The sequence below is a fragment of the Macadamia integrifolia genome, chromosome 5 (assembly GCF_013358625.1).
Source record: "Macadamia integrifolia cultivar HAES 741 chromosome 5, SCU_Mint_v3, whole genome shotgun sequence".
Taxonomy (NCBI): Eukaryota; Viridiplantae; Streptophyta; class Magnoliopsida; order Proteales; family Proteaceae; genus Macadamia; species Macadamia integrifolia.
In genome coordinates, this window is record NC_056561.1 from 29,759,272 (window position 1) to 29,781,917 (window position 22,646).

Genomic DNA, 22,646 nt, shown 5'->3' on the forward strand with positions numbered 1-22,646 from the left:
GGGGGTGGGGGTGGGGTGGGGTGGGGTGGGTAAATATTTATTGAAAGTGAAATGAATGAAAGGAAAAATAACCAATGAAACATTGAAAATATTTCAACCATTGGAGCATAAAATTGAGCAATAGGGATTCAAAACTCATTCAGAATGCTACATTTTCTCTGAAATGTTTTGGACCATGTTGCTCATTGTTTTGAAAAGAATAATGGTTTAGGAAGAACATTGAGTTGTTTATACCATTATATGTAGTGAGAAAAATCTAACTTGATTGTCGATGGACCAAATGTTGCAAAAGAAAGCTTGTATAGGGGATTGCATTCAATATTTTCAGCAATGATTACCAAACCTAACATAAAATAAAAGGAAGTAGAACCAGACTTCTTAAAATAAAAGAAAATAGATTGAAGCCCAAGCTATGACAATATTCAACATCAAGTCACACTACAGGGTAGAGCAATGATTCTCTTGTTTAGGAACAATAACTTTAAGATGGAGTGTAGTTATTTTTGACAGGAATTAAAAAAATAAAATTAGCACAAAATGACAATCAACCTCATAACGAAGCTTCTCAGGCCAAGGAGCAGAAAATGCTCTCTTAAATCCTTGCTTTATCTCACCTACAGTTGCATTCAGACCTGTAAAGATCAGAAGGCAGATCAGACTAATCTGATTTAGTATGCAAACAAAAGCATATAACATAAACAAAAAGGTGTATGAAATTTGACAAACATGGCATGTTGTTCATGTGGCCCACTTATGGAACTGACCATTCAACCAGTTTAACTCTTCACAGGAGAAAGTCCAAAATATATGATAGACAGGACACTTTCATTTATACTTTTCTTGCATATGTATATGTCTCAACTCGATTGAACTTTATCTTGGAGTAAGCTACATGAATCTGTATTTTCCAGTATGCTCTATCTAAAGCCAAATGTTTGAATAAAATCATACGCAATAATGTGTTTTTTAACTACTTCAATGCCAAGACACTTTTGGTCTTCCCCAATCCACTTAATTCGTTCCTTATGCACCATATTGGTCCTTGTCACTGGTGCGAAAAGATTTATTCATAGCATATGATCACATTTCTTAGTACCAAGCCCCCATTTAAACTCTGCAATTGGAAGCTTCTCCCACTTATCAACTTAAATATGAAACACAAAGCATAAAATTCGCAACAAAATGGAAAAACAACACGAAAACTAAAATTTATCAACAGATTCACATGAACAGGATAGATTGATATCCTAAACCTGCAAGGCCTCATCTTGAGACACATAATCATATCAAATATCTAATTTTTCGAGAGCTTAGTAACTCGTTGCACCCTGTAGCGTTCAAACAAACAAAACTTCAAACTAGGAACTGGGAAGCCAAGAACGCAACACCACAGGCACTAACCATATTTCCTCCCGACAGCCGCATAGGTCTCTTCAACGGGCTTAGCCAACTGCAGAAGCGTGCCTCCGGCATCCAACAGCAATGCATCATACGCCCTCCTACCCGACCCTTCAGCTGCAAAGAGAGCGGCTCACGTTATCTTCCAATACACATGGGTTTAGTTTCAACTCATTTCAGTCGTAAAGGGATAGGAAACCCCTCCCCCTACCCAGAAACGCCAATTAAAAGAGAATCAATCAACTAATTGATCAAATAAGATCTCCAAACAGAAAACTGAAAAAAAATTCTGCGACTTCTGCGATAGAAGACAATGGAAGTTACAGCAGTTCAGAGGTGGAGAAATAGCATAGGAGAGACATTAACCCGTGTGTAACATTGTGAGAGAGGGCAGAACGGACTGTGAGAGCTTTGAATTCAATGGTCTTACGCTTCTGAAGAGAACTGTGGAGGTCGTTGGGTACATCAACCTCCAAGCCTCCATGTGTTCGCTAATTTGACACTGAAGAGCGTCGCTCCTCGAGTTTCTCTTTCTACACTCGCCTGCGGTGGAAATTGGAATGGAATGTGTAAGGGCTAAAGTTAGAAATTAAAGCCTGCGATTGTGATCACAGAACTCGTGACTCGTGAGTACTCGTAACTCGGTTCCATCAAAGTTCCGCGCCTAAATCGGAACAGGATACTGCTAGGTTGAGGTGAAACATGGGCGGGTTTCTTATAACCTCAACTTAACATTATGTCTCAAAATTCAACTCAAGCCCAACTCAACCCTCTCGAGTTCATGCTCATGCTCAGGGTTGGGCCTGGTTGACCTTGATTGGCCTTATAATTTTTTTTTTTTCCATAAAAGGTCACAAATGTTAAATTTATACGTGAGGAGATGTTAAGACTATGACAATCATTTGTCCACCCCTAATCCATAAATTTGCAGCAAGCAAGGTTATCAATTTGATTTATAAGATAGACCTTTTAATGGTCTTGCATCATCACATTTTCCGGAAACTGAACAAGTCAAATTTTGACTCAGTTCTTCATTATTGTTACTGTATCTAAAGCTCATATCAATACATTAAAAGAGACACAAAAACAGCTTATATAAAGAAAAATGAGAAGTTTGGCCATTTGGTCGACTTAGCTTAATAGGTAAGAGTATGTAGTTTGCATAACATATGATGTGGGTTAAAATCATACAGACAACTTGTGTAACACATAATGTAGGCATAGCGGTAGGGGAACACTATTGTTAAACATATAATAAATCAAGGTTAAATTGGGCCCGGGTTGGGCTAAGTCCCAACCCCAACCCTGGTCATAATTGGATTGGGTTGGGCTGCGTTGACCCTCATAACTGGGTTAGACAGGGTTCAGGCTCAAGACGGGCTAGGGCGGGTTCGAGCCGTTAGGGCCAAACTTACACTCCTACTACTAAGGGACATTGGAATTGGTCTCGGGATTTCGAACAAGACCGATACCAATTCGATCCCAATTTGAATCGGCCCGTATCCACCTGGATGGGACAGAAATCCCTTGGCTGTCAATAAAAAAAAATGAATTTTTTACTTTATTACTTTTTGTCCTTCTCGATCTAACGATACCAAGAATCGGGATCAGACAAGACCGGTACGATGCTTCTGTCTTGTGAGCTCCTCTTCTGGTTCTGGCATTTATAGATAGATTGGATTCACACATCTAACACTTAACCACGTAATGGACAATATTAATTTGAGAAGCTTTATTTACTAATACCCGACCTTGTTCCCTTTATCATCAAATGCATCCTGATCATGGAAAATAACCCCCAAAAAAAGAAACCTACTCTGCAATAGAATCCTGTCAAAGAATTGATGTATGGAACTGAATTTGACAGTAAAACAGCTAAAAATGCCCAGAAAAAGAGACAATGGAGGACATAAGCAATTTAGATCCAATATTCTATGTCCACTTCTTGGATCTACCAAACCAAGGAATTCTTCTACTATACCATTTCCATTTGGATACAAAGTAGCCAAAACCAGGAAAAAGAAAAGACACTGTTTCGAACACATCATTTTTATTTTTTAAAAGATGGAATCTATTGATGAGGATAACCATGTGTACAACTTAGAGTTTCAGATGTACAAAATCAGGAAAGCCAAAGAATGGAATGTGACCATTTTGTCCTACACATGACAGACAATGCCTTCCTAGCCAAAGCATCAACAACACTATCTGCAGCCCTTGAAATACGAAAGAAAGTGATGAAGTTAAAAGAATACATAATCTGTCTAATATCTTGAACCAACATTGAGAACTCCAACAGGGGAGTCTTGATGGCTCATTAATTAGATCAACAATCTCCTTATTATCAAATCCAACTTTAAGACAAGTGAAGCCTGACTCTTAAGCCTTGTAGATAGCACTTCTCATTGCAAGACATTCCTCTTAGATTGGAGAAGCAAAATGATGATGTATTGAGATAGCTTGAGCAAGGCGTCCCTTGTGGTCCCTAATAACAAAGCCCAACCACTTCTTAATGTTGAATGTCAAATCATTTCTTGTTCGCTACAGGTACGAACAAATAAGGGAAGCTCTTAAGAATGATTGATGTGCAAGCTTCTTATCAACCCGAAATTAAGCATCCCAACCCTTCAACCAATCCGCAATTAGAGGTTCCCTATCATACTAATTTAGCAAAGCTATAGCCTAAGAGAATATGATTTGCACTTTCTTTTTCAGCACCACAACGCCAACAAGAATGGTCGATAGGAACCTTCTTGAAGAACAATCCTTTACCTATTGCCAATCCCATTGCACGTACATGACGGCTAAATAAAGGACTTAATTTTTGGAAGGGTGTCGCAAATACGGTTTCAAATGTTGCCTGGAATTTGCTCCCCATGCATGAGTTCGTGAAGTCGAGGCTCTAGCAGTGGACAATTCTTGAGCTTTGTTAGATAAAAGATGATAGGCAGTCTTCATCGAGAATTGCCCATCTCTAGAACGGCCCCACACCTCCCTATCCTCACAAGGGTTCACACTTAAGGAAATTTTCAGAACCGCCTCTTGTATATGTGGTTGAAAGTAGTGCCGCAACAAATTAGTTCTCCATCGCCTAGAAGTAGGGTCAATAAGGTCAGATACATAAACTGAATTACAATTCGATGGCCTTTGTTGTTGTATCTTGTATTTGGGTAAAGATGGAACCCAATTATCATTCCATATGTGAACTTTGTCACCTCTTCCAATCAACCACAAGAAACCAGCTTGAAGAGTTGTCCGCCCTTCTAAGAGACTCCTCCACCCCCATGATGGTCTATTTCCCAATTTATTTAGAATTCAATTTGAATTCTACTATCTAATTCTAATACTAATAAAATAGAAAGCCATCGATGCATGCATTATATGGCATTTACAATCTGACAATAATGACATAGCCATACCACTCCAATTTGGATTGAAAAAGGGTCAAGTCAAAGAGTTGAGCTTCAAGGAACTTAGTATTTGGAAACCAATAAATGACTTGTACATGACATATAGTCTTGACCTACATGTCAGTGACGAGACCAATTAGGGTGGGGAATAGGCCAAGCCAATAACCCTAGGAAAAAAGTACAACGGTACAATTAACTTTTCCATCACTCAAGATAGAGCAATAGGCTTGACGGAGTGGGATAGCACATCAACTTTATACAAATAATAAACCCCATTTTTTACTCTTACTTTTATGTTACTTTTTTTTTTTTTTTTGTGAAGTACTATTATGTTACCATATAGTATAATTACATTATATTTCTTAAAAGGACTTGGGTTTTATTTATTTATTTATTTATTTTGTAAAAACATGGGCTTTATTTCAATGCACAGATTTAATGATTTTAATTTTACAAATATCCAAAAAAAAGTGGATGAATTAATTCTCCCTTCATAATGGGTGAATGGAAACTTGGTCCTTATGTCATGTCATTATCGACAGTTATCATTATCTTACATGTTTTTTGAGCACACACGTAAATAACATGATTTATCCTTAAGTTAATGAAAAAAAAAAAAGATTTATCCTTGTAAGAAGAAAAACTATTCTTATACTTAAAGGGTTGAAAAAAAAAATTACAAATTGTTTCACACCTTAAGTTTATCAATAAAAAAATCCCATGCATAAAAGACAATATTATTATTAAACATCGATCTTGCCCTTCAATTATGTCAAACTAATAATGAGTTCAGATCAGCTGTTTATCTACCAATGCCCACGCAGGATTAGGCATCTTGGGGTGTTTTTCTTGTTTTTGGTGAAAGTGGGGGTGTTTTAGATAGTATATTCAATATTTCTCTCCCTGTTTTTAGGGTTAGGGTTAGGGTATTAAAAAACGGATTTTCTTTTTCCAATCCCAAACATCTCCATGAAACAAAACCCGCAAAAGGTCCATCCATCATCCGTTGAGTACCGCAATGCGGGTCCCACACTAAGGAGGACATATAATCAATAAGATCGTTTGAATACCACTGGAACTTTCCCCTCAGAGACCCCTCCGCCGGTTCATCTTCCGGTTCCAGGGACCTTAACCCTTCATATCTCTCCATTTCCAACTACTGTTAACTCTGCCAGACCTTGCCGCTCTTGGAGAAAAATCAGTTTTGAGAAAAAGATCAGAAGAACACTCGGGTTTTCTGGTGAAGATGGTAGCTGACAAAGCGAAGAAACCGAAGGGCGTAGAGAGAGGTGAGGAAGAAGATTCGGATCACATTGATGGGGAGCTAGTTCTGTCCATCGAGAAGTTGCAGGAGATACAAGACGAGCTGGAGAAGGTGAGCATTTCTGTACTTTCTCTTTTGTTGGTTTCATTTTCATGTTTTTCCTGTTCTTTGTCTAGTGTTTTATATTGTTGGAGGAGCGATTGGAGTTACTCAGTGTTCATGGGAATTTTTCTAAGCTTTCCCTTTTGTCACACTTTTTTCTCCTTTGTTATTTTAGATTTCTTATATCTGGGAGCTTGGGTTTCCATTTTATATTTTAATCTTCGGGAGTCTTTCTCTTTTAGCTTAATTCATTCTATACCATTTGGTATTATCTGTTATTGGGCTTGCATTTCGTGGTCTTCATTGTAGTTTTCGTGGCAGATTTTTAGGGTTGTCTAAAGGGAGGTTTGGATGACAGTTATAGTACTTATTGAGCCGACGATGCTTAGTTCATTCATTCAACTGCCTACTGTAATTCTCAATGCTGATGTTGGACGGATTTCCTTCCAGTCGCATTGGATTTCGGTTGTCTCCTTAATTTGTTTTACGGCTAGTGAAGCTTTGTTCTGGTACCTTTTTTTTTTTTTTTTTTTTTTTTTTGTGTGTGTTTTATGTTTAGCTCTATTCTCCCGCATCTGACTAGATGGATTGCCCATCCTCCTTCCTTACCCTCTTTAAAAATCCAATAGGGGCCTTACTCAAATTCATATGGTTTTCACTCTTTCGGTTTGCTGTGAGCTTCATCGAAATACGATTTGTAATTCCTGTTTCATAGTCCTCCTCCATTTTATTTTATTTTATTTTACATTTTTTTAGGGAGAAAAACCAGTTTGGGGCATGCTGGGTGGTTCTTCTGTTGTATTGTAAGGAATGTAGCATTCATGTGGAGTCTATTTGTTAGTCTTGTGGCCGTCTTAAAATTGTACTGTGAAGATGGTGGTTGATTTTCTGGGATCGATGCAAGCTCTGAATGTAAGAAGTTTTAATGTCTTTGAGCAGTCCTATGTAAGGCAAATCTTTTCCTCAAATCAACAAGAATTTCTTTTCCATGAGATGGTTAAATTATCAAACAATCAAAAACAATTTTTTTTTCTTGGTGTCTATATTATCGAGCCAATGGTACTAGAGTTAACACAGAGAGATCTTTACCTTTTATTTGTGCTGAAACTATTGTCGTTCATCCCATGCCTTCTATTTGCAGTGAAATTGTAGTAGTTCATTATACTAAATAAAGCTTAATTATGCATTTATTGGGTCCCAATAGGTTAATGAGGAAGCAAGTGACAAAGTCTTGGAAGTCGAGCAAAAGTATAATGAGATACGAAGGCCAGTCTATGAGAAGCGGAATGAAATCATCAGATCTATTCCTGATTTTTGGTTGACTGCTGTGAGTGATCCATCCTCCTGTGAAGTTTTGTTTCGTTTCTGCAGTATACATTCATCCCACTGACTTGTGCAAGGGTTCTGTGTGTAGTTTTTAAGCCATCCTGCTCTTGGTGATCTGTTGAGTGAGGATGACCAGAAGGTTTGGCTCCTCTTTGTAAACTACACGAACTGGGATGTCAATTTGAGATGAATATTAACATTTCATTTCTTCATTATCCAACAACCATGCCTATTATTTGAATTTTTCTAATCTAAAATTGATTACTTTAGCCTGCTAGTAGGATCATTTACAGCATTATCATCTTTTTTATTTTTTGATATTTTGTTATTTGAATTATTTGGCTGCTTATTTTCAAATTGTTCTTCTTCAATGGAATAGATTTTTAAGTACTTAAGCTCTCTGGAAGTAGAAGATTTTAAAGATGTGAAGTCAGGGTACTCTATTACTTTTGTGAGTTTCTTCCTGATCCCTCAGTTCTCTTATAAATGCTTTTTCTTTTGCTCTCTTCAAGGTTTCTTTTGGGCATTGGTGTTTGGGGTTATTGGTTTATTTTTTAGTTCAATTGATGGTTTTCTGAGTGGATTGCTATTCTGTTTCTTTGTTCTGTTCAGAACTTCAATCCCAACCCTCATTTTGAAGACACAAAACTTACGAAGACTTTTACCTTCTTCGATGAAGGAACAACTAAAATTACTGGTACAACAATTAAGTGGAAAGAGGGCATGGTAATACTGAATTCTTTCAGTCTCACTGAGTGATATTTGCTGTTGTGTTTTGACTTTGCTAAAAACTTATTTTGCATTTTTAACGTATGAAGGATGTTGCTAATGGAAGTAATCATGAGAAGAAAGGGAGCAAGAGGCCTCTCGCTGAAGAAAGGTTGGCTTCCTCTCTTAATTTGCTTTCCTCCAACTTTTTTGATGTCATGTCTTTGGATAGGAATAATGATTCAGTAGCAGTTACGAGGCTGAACCAGTATGACCCAATCTGGAAACCCAGACCAAGAGGAACGGGGTCCAAACCTGTTTTCTGGTTCAATGTGGGAATGCAGGGTTTATTTATGTTATGGTTATACTTGTAAATTGAAAATTTTTATTTTTTATTTTTTATTTTTTTGAGAGTTAGCCATATAGGAGTCATAGGAGTCTGAGTTGTTTCAGTTATGGAATTTGAGTAGGAGCTGTCTTTTTTACTTCTATATATGCATGTAGTTGCCTTTTCGGTTATCAGATATTAGAATAAGTAAAATTTGTTTGAGTATGGCGTTGCCGCGGGGATTGAAGCAGCCTGCCAGCTGATTGTCCCTTTCCCTCCCTCATGCCTTCCTGGTTCAATTCTGAATCCACCCCCTCACAGGTGATTCTCTCATGTTCCTCCCTTCTTCTTCATATTCGTCTCTGTTCTTTATTTTCTTTTCTTCTACTGTTTCTCATTTTTCTTCCCCTCTTCTATTTTCTCTTCTTGATACCGTTATCCTCTTCCGGCTTGAATTTTGGTTCAGCAAGAGAGACATTGATCTCTCTCAGTCTTCACCAATCAGTTTCAAACTTGGGTTTGAATCATAATCTCAGGGCAATCCTACCCCCTGCTGGAAATCATACCTGAATCGAGAGTTAAACTGAACTCAGAACCAGTCCTGATATTTTCTACTAGGGTCTATTTCAGGAGTTGTTTTCTAGCTCATAGGTTGCTGTTTTGACAGTCGGTTGGGGTTTGGAGGTCAGTTGGATAGCAAATTTGTTCTATAATCTAAGATTGATTGGGCTTCTATCTAGTGATTTCTCTCAGCTGCAAGCCTGAGAACTCATAGCTGGTTGAGTTTTTGATCGGGAGGTTGAAGATGATATATTTTCGTATTTACACTCAAGTACTGCTCCTTATAAAATCATTCAAAAAAACACTTGTTTCTGATTTTATTCTATTTCACCCTTACATTGGTTTAATTTCCAGAGATGCGCTCCACTTCATATTTATTTCAGTTGAGGTCCTGAATCTGTTTTCTCTCTGCTTAATGGTCCAGGAATACTATTTATTTACTGAATTGTTATTGCTTCCTTATATCTGAATTTTATCACTTGGGGTGGGCACTTAGCTAACCAAAAGTAGGGTTTTTGAACCCACGGTTGTATTCTATAAGTATTGAACTTTATGTGAATACAAATTTGTAAAACTATTATGTTTTGCTACAACAATTGTCCATAACATCCTGTTGCTGTCAATTGATTTTGACGAAATTATGAGGTATCAACAGTGCCAGACTAACGGCTAAACACACTTAAAATGTAGTTAACGATCTAAATATTAAAATTGCAGTTGTGATTTTAGGGATAACTATTTGCTGACCCATCATTTTGTTTCATCCCAGTTGACCTTTCCCATGGTGAAGAAAGTGGGGAGTTCTTAGCTTTATCAGTTAGCTTGATAAGAGAGGAAATGTGTTGTATGTATAAACTGGAGGTTCCATCCAAATGGTTAGATCTCAAAGATGGCTGTATGACAAGGAATTGCTTGGAAGGAATAATAAGAACTGACTAATGTTGGTTCCTACAGTAAACTTGCCTTGTATTTGAAATCTGATGGAAAGATGCAAGAAGCATTTGCAACTTGGTATCAAATCATGTCTACGCCTATTTCTGAGATGGTGGATCCCGAATCTGACTTGTTTTTGTTTTCTAGACAGATATTAATGTAAGCTGCATTTGTGCTTGTATTGTCACCCTTGAATTTTCAAGAGTTGCGCACTACACAACACTTTTGATTCTTTGGGGACGTGGGTGAGGAAAGAAGAAAAAATCTGACACACACACACACGGGTTCCTCATATACAATGGCACAAATAAGAGAGAGTTGGATAAGAGGATCCATGAACAGTCACTACACTCCAATTTGAAAGCCTCACTTTGCAGGTCTTGATGTAGATCAAAGCATGATGAAGAGGACAAAAATAAACATCCTGAAAATACTGTTCACAAGTTACTGTTTACGTGAACAGTACCCGTGAACACTGTTAACGTGCAGTGTTGGTGCCCCATTTGGTCCTTCTAGAAGCATACAGCTGTCCCATCAGATTTGGAAGGAAGAAGACTCTAGAAGAGCTTAATTCTGTCCATTGATTTTAGTATACTTTGCTAGGATTTTTGTTTCCTTTTTGGCCTTTTCTTGGAAAGCAAGTTAATTTTATTGTTAGTAGTTGCTAGTTTCCTATTTGGTTCCTTTAACTTATTAGACAAGTTGAGTTAGAGTTTATTTGTTCCTTGGTCTCCAAGTCTTAGGAGTTAGTTTCTATGTCCATTATTTCCTAATTTTTAATAAGTTGTGTAGGCCTATATAAGAGGCCCCCATCGATTGTAATATGTAGACATGGATTAGTAAACAAAGTTGCTTGCTTGCAATTATTCAGCCTAAGATAGGTGAAGTTCATCAATTGAGAGAATTGAGGGTGAGAGCCCCAGGCTGAGATAGCCATTCCCCTACCCCCTTTCTTCTTCAATCAATTCTCACTCTCTTCCCTTTCTTTGTTTTTTATTTTATTTTGTTATTGTGATTGAGTGTGATTCACAACCTTTTTGAAGCCTTGAAGACCCTCATCCATTGAAGATTGCAGATCAGCCCCAAATCAGGGAATTTGGCTCATCTCCAATTCTTTATCGACCAGTTCTTTACCAATTCTCGATCTCCTTGTGACATATGTTCCATTTTAATCCTACGGCTGAGACAAAACCCCATTTTTTAAATCCTTATTTTTCCAAATAACTCTGTTCTCTGAAGAAATCTGAAGAACAAGAGACAGAGAGGAAGAAGAACGGAGAAGAAGGAAGAAAAGAAGAAGAGGAAGGGAGAAGAGGACCATCATGGAAGAAGAAGAAGGGAGATCAGGCAACGAGTTTTTTTCGAGTAAAACTTGAAACAAAAGGAGGAAGGGAAGAAGAGCAGGGGAAAAGAGGACCATCAACTTGGAAAGAAAAGTAAAAAATTGTGTCAAACATCCTCAAACCCTTCAACTTCTATATGCATTCTGATTGATGGATGGAGACACCTTTCCCCCCTCCCTAAAAACTAAAATAAGAAAGAAAAATAAAATCATTTTCTTTTCTGCGGGTTTTCCCTTAACTTCAGGCTGTGTAGTTCTAACAGTGTGATCCATCAATTTTCTTGATCAAATGCTTGATCCTCTGAGAATATTGCTTTGTAATGTACCATCAATCAGGTTTTCCTGTTTTGAAGCTTAACTATTGTATGACAGATTCATTATTCCTCAAAACTCTGCCAAAAAATTGGGGTTTGTTAGGCAATATTAGGATGTGCGCACAATTGTGCACTTATTATCAAAAATCAGACCTCGGCAACCAAACTGTAACTTCATTGTGCAAACAGTCTAGCGACTGCCCTAACACTTGATCCTGCCTCTTCTCCCTTCATCTTCTTCCCTTCTTCCTTCTTCTGGTTCAAGTTTTACTTGAAAAAAACTGCTGCTTGATTTCTCTTCTTCTGCGTTGATCCTTTCTCCCTTTCTTTTCTTCTCTTCTTCCTCTCCATCTCTTTCCTCATCGGATTTGCTCAGAGAAGGAGGCTAGATGGATATACGAAAACCTAGCTTTTGGTCGAAGAGTTGTTTGGGGAAATAGGGATTTGAAAAAGGAGGTTTTATCTCAGCCATAGGATTAGAAGGGGACACATGTCAAAAGGAGATAAGGAATTTGGAGACGGGCCAAATCCCAAATCAGGATCGAGCCAAGCTGTTACCAGATTTTTCTCGCTTGTTTTGGAAATCAAATCTCACAGATCTGAAGACTTTTGCTGAAACCCTTTTGAGGGTTTGTTCATCCCCATAAAAAAGGCACTCGACCTGAACTAGGCGGCCTTTGGAGGCATGGTCTACCAGTTACAAAATTCTCTCTATTCAGCTTGTGAAATCCTAATTTGGGTAGCCTCTGGAAAGCGAATGGTTTCCTAACTAATTGGAGGAATTCAACCAAAGTTGGAGGATGGTTTAAGGATATTGTTAGCCATCTTCAACCAAAAATTTCAAGTTCATCTGATCCTAGGTTTGTGAGTTCTCAATTCATCTTTATTTCAGCCTGTTTGTGAAATCTGAGTGGTTTCCTTGGGGTTCAGATCTGAAACCTTAATCTGAGATTGGGATGGAGCTTGTACAATTACTGGGGTCGTCTGCTTATAGGTGAATAACCTGACATCTGGCCTATTAGAGCATATCTACTTCCTACTTCTGTTTTTGTCATTGTATTTAGGTATTTGTTGTGAGGTTGGTTTTGTAATAACTAATGTAGCTGAAAGATAAGCTTGATAATATAGAAGAGTTCTATTGCCAAAATAAGAAGCTAAGTATAAGACAACAAGGGTTGGAGAGGACCGCTCAACTCAAGGATCAAAGAGGATCACTTAGCTCTGGGATCGCTTGGGGACTCGCTCAACCCAAGGACTCACTTACCATTAGGGGAAGGGAGAACTAGCTGCTCGACTAGAGCTGTTGGAAATTTAGTTATTGCAACTAGTCCTTGAAAATGCAGCACTTGGAATTTAATGACTAGTCACATTATGGATTCATTAGTCTCACTCACTCTGAAAGAATTCGTTCTCATGTTTGATTCGACCATCTTCATCATCCAAGTGTCATGATCATGATTCAACTCATGATCTACCTCTGACATGGTGCTTAAGACAGGAACTTGCTTTGATACCAACTTAATGCAACTTAAGGGGTTAGAAACTTCAATCTGGATGGGTATTGGCTGGTTTTCAGAGTCCAAAGGGTTAGCAACTTCAATCTGAGTTTCCATCTTGGCTGGGGTTCTTACGAGAAGGGCATCCCAACTGAAATCAAACCAGTTTGCCTAATGGTCCTGTTGTATCGTGAGGTTGAGGGTGACCAGGTTTGGGAAACTTACACACGATGTCAGATATTCTGTTATTTTTCACAAAACCTCCTGCTTTCTGAAGTTTTGTTTCTAAATTATCCTTAGTCTGAATTTAATTTCCAGAATCACCCTTTTCTTTTAATTTTAATTCCTGTTTCGTCCCTAGTCACGTATTTCACTCCAAAGGGGTTCTAATTTGCCATAAAAATTACCAGATTGCCACTGATTTGTTTAAGATTGATTTAATTGCTCTTTTGTGGGCACATAAGCATTCTGATTCCGGTTTAGGAACCCGGATCCACATAAGATCGCTTAACTCTGAGGGTCAAATAGGACCGCTTAACTCTGGGGTTGCTTGGGGACTCACTCAATCACTAGAGGACCTCAAACTTAAATGGCTTTTATTGACTAAATAACAAACCAAGTACAAGATAACGTGCTGTTTCTGATCACAATTCATGATTACATAAAGTGGATAGAAGGTATGGAAATGAGTGGATATGCCAAAAAAAAGATCCTATCCAGCATGTTCTTGTCTTGTTCCAAATTGTCTTGCACTTTGATGTTGGATTTTTCTTCATCTCATTCCATTTTAGTCTTTAGAGAATACTTTCGTTGAACTGTGGTTTTCTGTTTCTCATATTTGTGCATGTCATTAGGTTTTGGTGAAAGATTGTCTGATGCATGTTCCAATTTTTATTTTGATTTAGAACTTAGAAATGATGCTTCTGCTCTTTGATGGGAAGTATGTATGCATGATTATAAGCTTTATGCAACCCTAGTTATTTCACCAATGCAGTTTGTTTATGAGTCATTAACCTGGATAAGAAAGGTGCATTGAATATGTTTTCAACATTTATGCCTACACATATCAATGGCGTCTTAGATATATGGTGATTTATGCTTAAGTGTATTTTTGGCCACCTTTCTTCCATTGATAAAGATTATTTCAGGGAAATTTTCAATATCTCCCTTATATCATATTCATATATTGACAATTAATAACATTCCCCTAGTAAATGCTTTTGTACAGTGCCTAAATTTGTTAAACTACGCAAAACTTTCTCCCCTGCTCTTTTTGATGTTCCAACTTTACCCTTAGAATATAAATCATGCCATTCTCATGATGTCACTTCAACAACAACAAACATAACCTTATCCCAACTGAATGGGGTCGGCTTCATGATGTCACTATGATAGATTAATGTAACAACTTTTCGAATGATACACAAATAATCATAATCAAATTGGAAGGCTGGGTCCACAACATAGTTTTTAAGGCGCTGGTAAGGCGAGATGATAGATTAATGTAACAACTTTTCGAATGATACACAAATAATCATAGTCAAATTGGAAGGCTAGGTCCACAACATAGTTTTTAAGGCGCTGCTAAGGCGTCGCCTTACCAGCACCTTGGCATTGATGCGGTCTAGAGATGGTAAGGCAGTGTTTCGCCTTACGTGAAGTGGCACCTTATGTTTTTTTTTTTTTTAACACATTTTAAAATTACTTGATGAAGATTCCAAATATAGATTTTTTATTGGTAGGTGTATGGTTTTGTTAACACTTGAGATGTATGAGATCAACTTTACGCTACCAAAAATAACCAAAACAAACAAAACAAAAACACGATTCACAAACAAGGTTTGGATTTTGTCAAGGGTTTTAAGAAAGGGCTTTGAGAAGGAATCAAGGAACAAGGAAGAACCACTGATCCAGGCGACCATTTTGCTCCGGCAGCGATGAGCTTCATTCTTCTTTGACAGGAGTAGAAATATAGTGGATGACCTTAGGGCTTAGGCACTCATTTTGGCATCATAGAGGTAAGTATAATAAATACTTGTATTTTTTGTCTTCTTTTCTTTATATTTATAATTTTGTTTTATAATTATGTATTTATATTATATGTTAATATGTTATGATGATTGATAATTGATGAAGATGAACTTAGTTTATTCACTCTATTGATTTGTTTTCTTGATGAATATCTTACATTGGTATGAACATGAACCTTTAATATTTATTTAATATATGCGTAATAGGATTCAACTACGATTTGAGCTAAATAGATTGGTTTTATAAAAAAATTACACAACGCTTTAGTCGATAAGGCCAGGCTTTATGCCCGCCTTATCACTAAGGCACTCCAAAAGACTCTCAAACTCCTCCGTCGCCTTACCGCCTTAAAAACTATGGTCCACAATAATAGTATTCTCATTGCGTTGTATGTGGAACTTAATTCTTCCTATCTAATGGCCGTACATGACCATAGACTTGAGTGGTGGTTATTTTCTGCTATAATTTTTAATGGAATTTGACCAGGCCACTGTGCGCTTGGTGGCAATGGGGTATGAGAGTATGGGTAGATCCCATCTTGGGACGACTTTTAAACTAATTAATATTAGCCCATTGTTCTAAGAGGGAAAATCTTAGGCACCGTTTGATAATGTTTCTACTGTTTCTATGTCTGGAAATAGCAGAAACGGCTTTTCACTTTTCTGGAAACAAAAACAGATTTTTTGGTGTTTGATAAACCTGTTTCTCGAAACGTTTTTTGCAAACATAATGCCACTAAAAAACCCAATAGTATCATCGGATGCCCAAAAGGGAGAGAGGGTTCGGTTGCCTCTTTTTAGGTTTAAATAGTTGAGAGATTTATTGGGCACAACAGCTTTTTTTTTCCCCTCTCAAATTCGTTTATAGAAACGACAAAACAAATCCGACTTGTTTCGTCGAAGTCGTTTCTAGAATTGTAAATAGGCATAAATTTTGATTTATGTTTCTAGAAACGGGTGAAACGGAACAATTTTATCAAACGCTTTTTAGGCTGTTTCTCTATTTTTGGGCACAAGAAAACGCAGAAATGGAACGTTGTCAAATGGTGCCTTAGATTTTAAAAAGAACAAGGGAGAAAGCGTCATGTAAGTCTAGGATTTGGGTAAGACAATGCAAAAGTATTTCATAGGTATACTATAAGTGAGAGATACTGAAAATTTCCCTTCATTTTATGAGCCAGAAGTTAATATATTTTTGGGCATACTTTTTTTCATCATTTAGTTCATTTTATCGATCACTAGTTAACATGTTCTACCCCGTCCCCTCCAAAGTGGGAAATAGGAAATGGAATATGCCATAGTTGTTTCAGCACGATTGACATCATGCAAATACCTGATTTGGAATTTATAGAGGCATATTCACTGCTAAATTAGATTTGTAGACATCTCTTCCTTCAATTTTCAGATACTTTACTGTGTGTGATTCCTTAATTCTCAAGTTTGACTGTTTCAATTGTAGCTTCTTTAGCTGGTTTAGCGAAACTCAACAAAAAGACATTTCAGAGGGCATTCATGATGAGGTAATTTTGAACTATTCTGCTGGCTCTCTATCTTTCCTTCCTCTCCCTCCCTTTCAAAAAAAATCTGGAAAAATAAATGAAAAAATATTTTTTTCCATTTGAACTGCATCTTTCTTGGCCCTTATGTGCCATGAATTTTGCCTTTGTCACATAATGGTAGTGGCTATCTAATTATCCGAAGGCTGGAATTAGAATAATTGGCAGTGATCTAGAGCAGCGGGTCAATTAATAACCCTCAAACAGAGCAATATCAGCAACCTGGCATAGGGTGACCAGATCTTGTTGTACCTCTGGTAACAAAGCCTTTTATATGTATGGAATGGGTTGCCAAAGGTAGAATTGAATCTGACAAGGAGTTGCTAAAATAGAGTGTCTAAATTCTAGAAACATAAGGTTAGAAATAGAAAACATTAACTGAAGAAATAGCAAGTGTAAACCAAATAGAAAGCATGAGACTGAAAACAGCAACTAAGAAGCATAGTAAGATGAGAGTATAGGAATAGAAACTAGAAGAAAATAGCAAATATGCCATGAAAGTTGCTGCAGTTCGAGGCCACAAGAGGAAACATAGAACTATTAATACCAAAGATTTGATGGACTGTTTACTAGTGGTTTCTGCACTAAGATGAGTTCTGAAACTGAGAACAAAACCACGCAAGGTTAGTGAACAGGATATACATTAAATCCAACAGAAAACTTAGACCAGTGTTGGTATGCACAGGATATAGATATTGGAGAAATCTGACCTGTTAGTAGAAGAAGATAGAAGAAAGGATATGGTAGGCTTCTTACCCAATTCCAGAGAAGGAATCTCACCAACTTTGGTCTTGGTATCCCACCAAACACCTACTGCATCGCACACTAGAATAGTTGTCTCTCACAGAACTCAAAACAAGCTCAAGGCTAAATTATTTCTCAAATGGTTAGGGTGGGTATGATCCTCCCCTCTTTATTTATAACTCCATGGAATAAGCAAAATAGGCAACCCTCCATGTGTGGAAGGAGGAATCCCTTAGTCCTTACAACATAAGTTTTCCACAAAATATATACTCTTCTAGAAACTAAACAAAATATAATCTAATTCTTAATCTCGTGTAGGACTCAAATCCCTCATATTTGGCCATTCTTCGTCCAATCCGTTGAATACTTGAATATTGAACATATTGGTCTAATCCAATAGTCTAGTTTGTTGCTGGCCTTCTTGTTTCTCCCATAGTTGTCAAAGCATCGCCAAGGCGTCGCCTAGGTGGTTTGCTTGGGGCCTAGGCGACAGCCGTCTTGTTGCATTGTATGTCGCCTTGTGTTTCAGCATTTATTTATGCCAAATGTCATTCAAGTAAATGTTCATTTACTTAAGATATTATTCATAAATAAGCAAATACCCCCTATTTGAATCCAATAAAAATAGTTTAAAAATTAAATTCCAAAAGGATAAAAAGTCAACCCCCCAATCCAATAACAAAAACTAGATTTTGGTTATAGGGACAATTTTCAACTTTTAAATGCTGGGGTTTTTCTCAATTATGAAAATTTTATAAATTCTATCATGTTAAAACATTGCTAAAAATCAAAAGTCCAATAAAATAATATTTTGTTTTGACATTCATAAAATTATTTTCATTTAGGCGATTTTAACAGTATTCGCGCACTTAAAAATAAGTTTGACTGAAGCATAACTTTGTCATTGCAACTCAGATTTAAGTAATCTTAGATTTGTTAGAAAGCTGGTTTTATGTTATAACTAATACAAAAAGTCTCATATAAAAATAAAATCATTTGACTAGTCAAACTTATTATAGAATGAGAGCATTTCTTTAAATGTTGACTTTTTATAACTTAATATGACTTAATGTTAATTTTTTATCATTTGATGTGGCTAAATGTTGATTTTTAATGACTTGATGTGGCTTAATCTTGATTTTTTATGATACAAGGTATATATAACTTACTAAATAATGTTAGAAAATAGGAAAAATAAAAAATAACATTTGTTCGCCTTAAGGCGGGCACCTTCTCGCCTAAGTGCTTGGACAACCCTCCACCGCCTTGGTTCGCCTTGGTGCCGTGACAACTATGGTTTCTCCTGTACTGCATCAAATGGCTGATTAGATGTTTTCCTCATTTATTGCTCCTCTTTGAAGGGTCTTTGATGCGATCCGAGGATCAAAAAACCCTGGCTCAGATCTCTTATGGGCCAACCCAATCAACATCAAACCAAGAATTAGAGGGAAATGGTAATTTTGTAAATAAATAGGATTTTAAAAGGGTTGTTGGGTAGGCAAATATGGTAGAGACAAGAAAGGTTGAAAATTAAAGAATTAGGATCGTCTTGGAATTTAAATAAACAGAGTAGAATTAAGAACAATGGGGATTGACGTTTGTGGAAATAAGGAAAGATGATGGCTAATAAAACAGTGTCATTAGGTCATCTTCTCACTATCGAAATTGATATTCTAGCATAGGACTTCCTCCCAATCTACTCAACCTCCCACCACTCCCACATGTTCAAGTTACTGGAAATTTTTAAATTAGGTTTGGAAGACCTATCTCTATCAAGTCCGGACCATTAAGACTTCAAATAAGTGATGAATTAAAAGTAACCCTCAGAAATTGCACGTAGCAGTAGTAACAGTTTTGGTCTCAAAGAAAGTTCTACCAACAGTGATGGTTCCAGTGGCCATCTATCTAAAACTTGAATCGCCTATAGTTGAGGTATCCACGTCCAGAGTATGAACCCAGATGGGGAAAGGAAAAGAACCGTATAGAACAACTATTCCAGTATTGGAGGGGCGTCAGCGAATGAAAGAGGAATGAAGAAATATGGGAACAATCGATCCCAAACTATGGGGGACTGTTAAGTCGCCCAAAACATAGCATGATAATAACAGTTTTGAGTAACAGAATTGTAAAGGAAAGAAATACAGGAGGTAGAAGGAGAAACTTAAAAAAGAATTTAGGGAAGAAATTATACCTGAAAAGGGGAAGACTTGGTCGCTGTGAAAGGGAGAGAAAAGAAGAAGAGAAGAAAGCTCAAGTCACAAGGAAGAAGGGGAATGTCAACAGACTCAACACTGCCTGCACTTGCACCACAAATGTGAGAAACTCCAACTCAATGTTCCATTAATTCTATTCCAAACAATGAGGTTACATATATAAAGAGATCCCTAAACGAAATAATAGAAGTCTACTCTATCTGGAAACAGCTTTAAACAAGTAAACTGTTAAATCCAATAACAATATAGACCCTCTCCTATGTCCTACGTATGATCCAATAAAACAATGAAATGAATCGTAATTTACATTAATAACACAAATAACTAGTCCCCTTATTGGTCCAAAGAACCTTTTAGGGCCAGTACCACGTTGGTCGGGTTTCCATATCCGATCATGCTGGTCCAGCCATGATAACGCCCTGCATCAGTCTTTGACACTGGAATCAAATTGTATGCATTTAATAGGAATTGCAACTAAATTACAATTAGAAACATTTTTCATTCACCACAGGTAAAATAATCTGCTAATGAGCTTTCATTTCTACATGCAGGTGGCTGAGATAATCAAGGAAGATTTATGGCCCAACCCTCTCAAATATTTTAACAATGTAAACTTTTTTTTTTTTGGTCTATAATAAGAACATGAAGTCCTGAATGAGAGTTCGTTACTGGATAGTTTTCTTTCTCTTTCTAACTTTTCCTGTTTTTGTGGGTGAATTGACAATAGGAGGCTGATGAAGAGGATTTTGATGGTGATGAAGATGATGACGAGGTATGTAGGAATGTGGTATTTATTTTCAAATTTTGTCTTATGGATGTGGTTCTTTCATCTTGGTCAAATTGTTGGAATTTAACTTCTCCAAGTTATCCTTCTTTTTCACGTTCAACACTTTTCCTTCAACAACACAACACAACACAACTCAGCCTTATCCCAACTGAATGGGGTCGGCTACATGGATCCAAGGGCCAAAAAATAAAAAATAAAAAATGAATAAAAAATAAAATAAAATAAATTTTGGACATCCCACTCACAAATTGGCAACCTGGATCATAGCTCTCCAAATAGCTTTGTTCGATACCATACTGGGGAGAAGACTTAACTTTTGCATGTCTCTTTTTATTAACTTATCTATGGTCGTTTTTGGCTTGCCCCTAGCCCTTTTAGCTCCATCCATTTGCATCTGGTCACTCCTCTGTACAGGGGCATCCAAAGGCCTCCTTTGAACATGCACAAACCATCGTAACCGACATTTTCTGAGCTTATCTTGAATTGGTGCAATTCCTAAATCAGTTCTAATCTGGATATTTCTTATTCTATCCCTCAGGGTTTTGCCGCACATCCATTTCAACATCCTTATCTCCGCCACATTCAACTTATCTATGTTACGCTTCTTGACTGCCCAACATTCTGCACCATACATCATAGCTGGTCTTATGACAGTCCTGTAGAATTTTCCCTTAAGCTTTAGAAGAATCCATCGATCACATAGCATTCCAGATGCCTCTTTCCATTTCATCCATCCTACTTTAATTCTGTGGGAAATATTATCATCAATCTCATATTCCTTGTTTAAGGTAGAGCCTAGATATCTAAAGCAGCCACTTTGTGGGATCTCTCTCCCCTCAATTTTCACTCCCTCGCCATCTACTTTAATTCTCGCAGCACTTTTCCTTCTCGAAAGTGCTTAAATTTTCAAAAATGTAACATCTACAAGTTCTCCGCTATTTTTTCTTGTTCAAGCCCCTGTATCATTCATTAGGATTTGTAATTTGTATTTATTTGAGTTTCAAATTTAATCTGGTTTTGAACTTCCTTCTACTTCAGTTATTAACCTTTATTGCTATTCATAATGAAATATCATGCTTTAGGAGTTTGAATGTGTTCTGGAAACCCTTGATTGTTTTTAAAGTGGCCTGTACATCGGATTTGGTAATTGTATGAGTTTTGGTTGGTTCTATGATGTTTTTTGGGCCATGCGGTATAGTTTCACCTCAGTGGGAGTGAATATTTTTTTTTCTGGTCGGAAGTTTTAGTGGCTGCTGATGTAGATATACTCTCTTTAGGCCTTAACATTTTCTGAAACATTCAACTTTTTCAGGTAAAGGGTGCTGATGGCTTCGAAGAGGAAGATGAAGATGAACAAGATGATGATGACGAGGAAGGTGGTGATGAAGAAGACAGCTAAACTTATTCAGACAGCAGGGTCTTTAATATCACTTCTTGGTCATGGCTTAGTTGAAGCTTAATGATGGTGGCCCTTTTATTCTCTTTTTGATGATGGCCCTTTTATTGTCTTTTATGGTGGCTATTATTCTATTTTGTATGACTGCTACCATGCGTCTGAAGAAGTTGTCAAGTCTCCTTTGTTTCTTGTTTTTCTTGGCTTTTTTTTTTTGTTTCTCCTCCATTGGGCTTCTTAAATGCAGTGGGTTTAGGTTAGAGGAGTACAGAGTTTTTCGTTAGCTTTAATTGAGGGCAGTTTGGTGATGGAAATAGTATAATTTTGTTTTGAGCCTGACCTGCTTCCTAATTCTGGAATCTACAATTTGATTACTTATATTAATATGAGTTATGCTGGAATCAAAGGCAATAATTCTTGAAAAATGTTGGCTCGTGTTGATGTTTATTCCTCGTTGGTTCTCTCCCAAACTTGGTATTGTCTTTTGCTCTATCTTTCCGCTGGTGGTTGTCGAAGTCGTCTTTGATTATAAAATTTTCATGTGAGAATTTTCGGTATTTTTACTGAACGGTATGAGGACAAACAAAAAAAGAAAGTAAGAGGAAAGATGCACAATCTAACAAATCAGAAGAATCTCCACGGATCGGCAACAGATTTAGATTAATTATCTCGGAAGAATTGGCGATGGGCATTTTATTGATATTTGGAAAAAACCCTGAATTCCAAACATTCAAAAAGGAT

The 22,646-nt window shown here is 37.1% G+C and overlaps 2 protein-coding genes across 3 annotated transcripts in view; one reads left to right on the forward strand and one right to left on the reverse strand.

The window, feature by feature from the left end:
• Positions 1-1,976, reverse strand: part of LOC122078789 (haloacid dehalogenase-like hydrolase domain-containing protein 3) — a 4,515-nt gene extending 2,539 nt beyond the window's left edge. Inside the window, exons 1-3 of one of the 2 annotated variants that reach the window (XM_042644920.1) lie at positions 1,765-1,974; positions 1,402-1,515; positions 550-632 (exon numbers count right to left, since the gene is read on the reverse strand). In XM_042644920.1, coding sequence (XP_042500854.1) covers positions 550-632; positions 1,402-1,515; positions 1,765-1,882 — 315 coding nt within the window. In that variant the 5' untranslated portion in view covers positions 1,883-1,974. Of the gene's footprint in view, positions 1-549; positions 633-1,401; positions 1,516-1,764 lie in introns of both variants that reach the window. The other variant, XM_042644919.1, reaches the window with a different exon arrangement.
• A 3,901-nt stretch (positions 1,977-5,877) lies between these two features.
• On the forward strand, positions 5,878-22,330 carry LOC122079922 (NAP1-related protein 2-like). Its single transcript, XM_042646713.1, has 10 exons — positions 5,878-6,183; positions 7,379-7,501; positions 7,589-7,639; positions 7,880-7,951; positions 8,113-8,226; positions 8,319-8,380; positions 16,672-16,732; positions 20,277-20,333; positions 20,453-20,497; positions 21,825-22,330. Exons 1-10 carry the CDS (start codon positions 6,055-6,057, stop codon positions 21,909-21,911), a joined length of 801 nt encoding a protein of 266 aa, XP_042502647.1. The 5' UTR covers positions 5,878-6,054; the 3' UTR covers positions 21,912-22,330.
• The last annotated feature ends 316 nt before the right edge of the window (positions 22,331-22,646 follow it).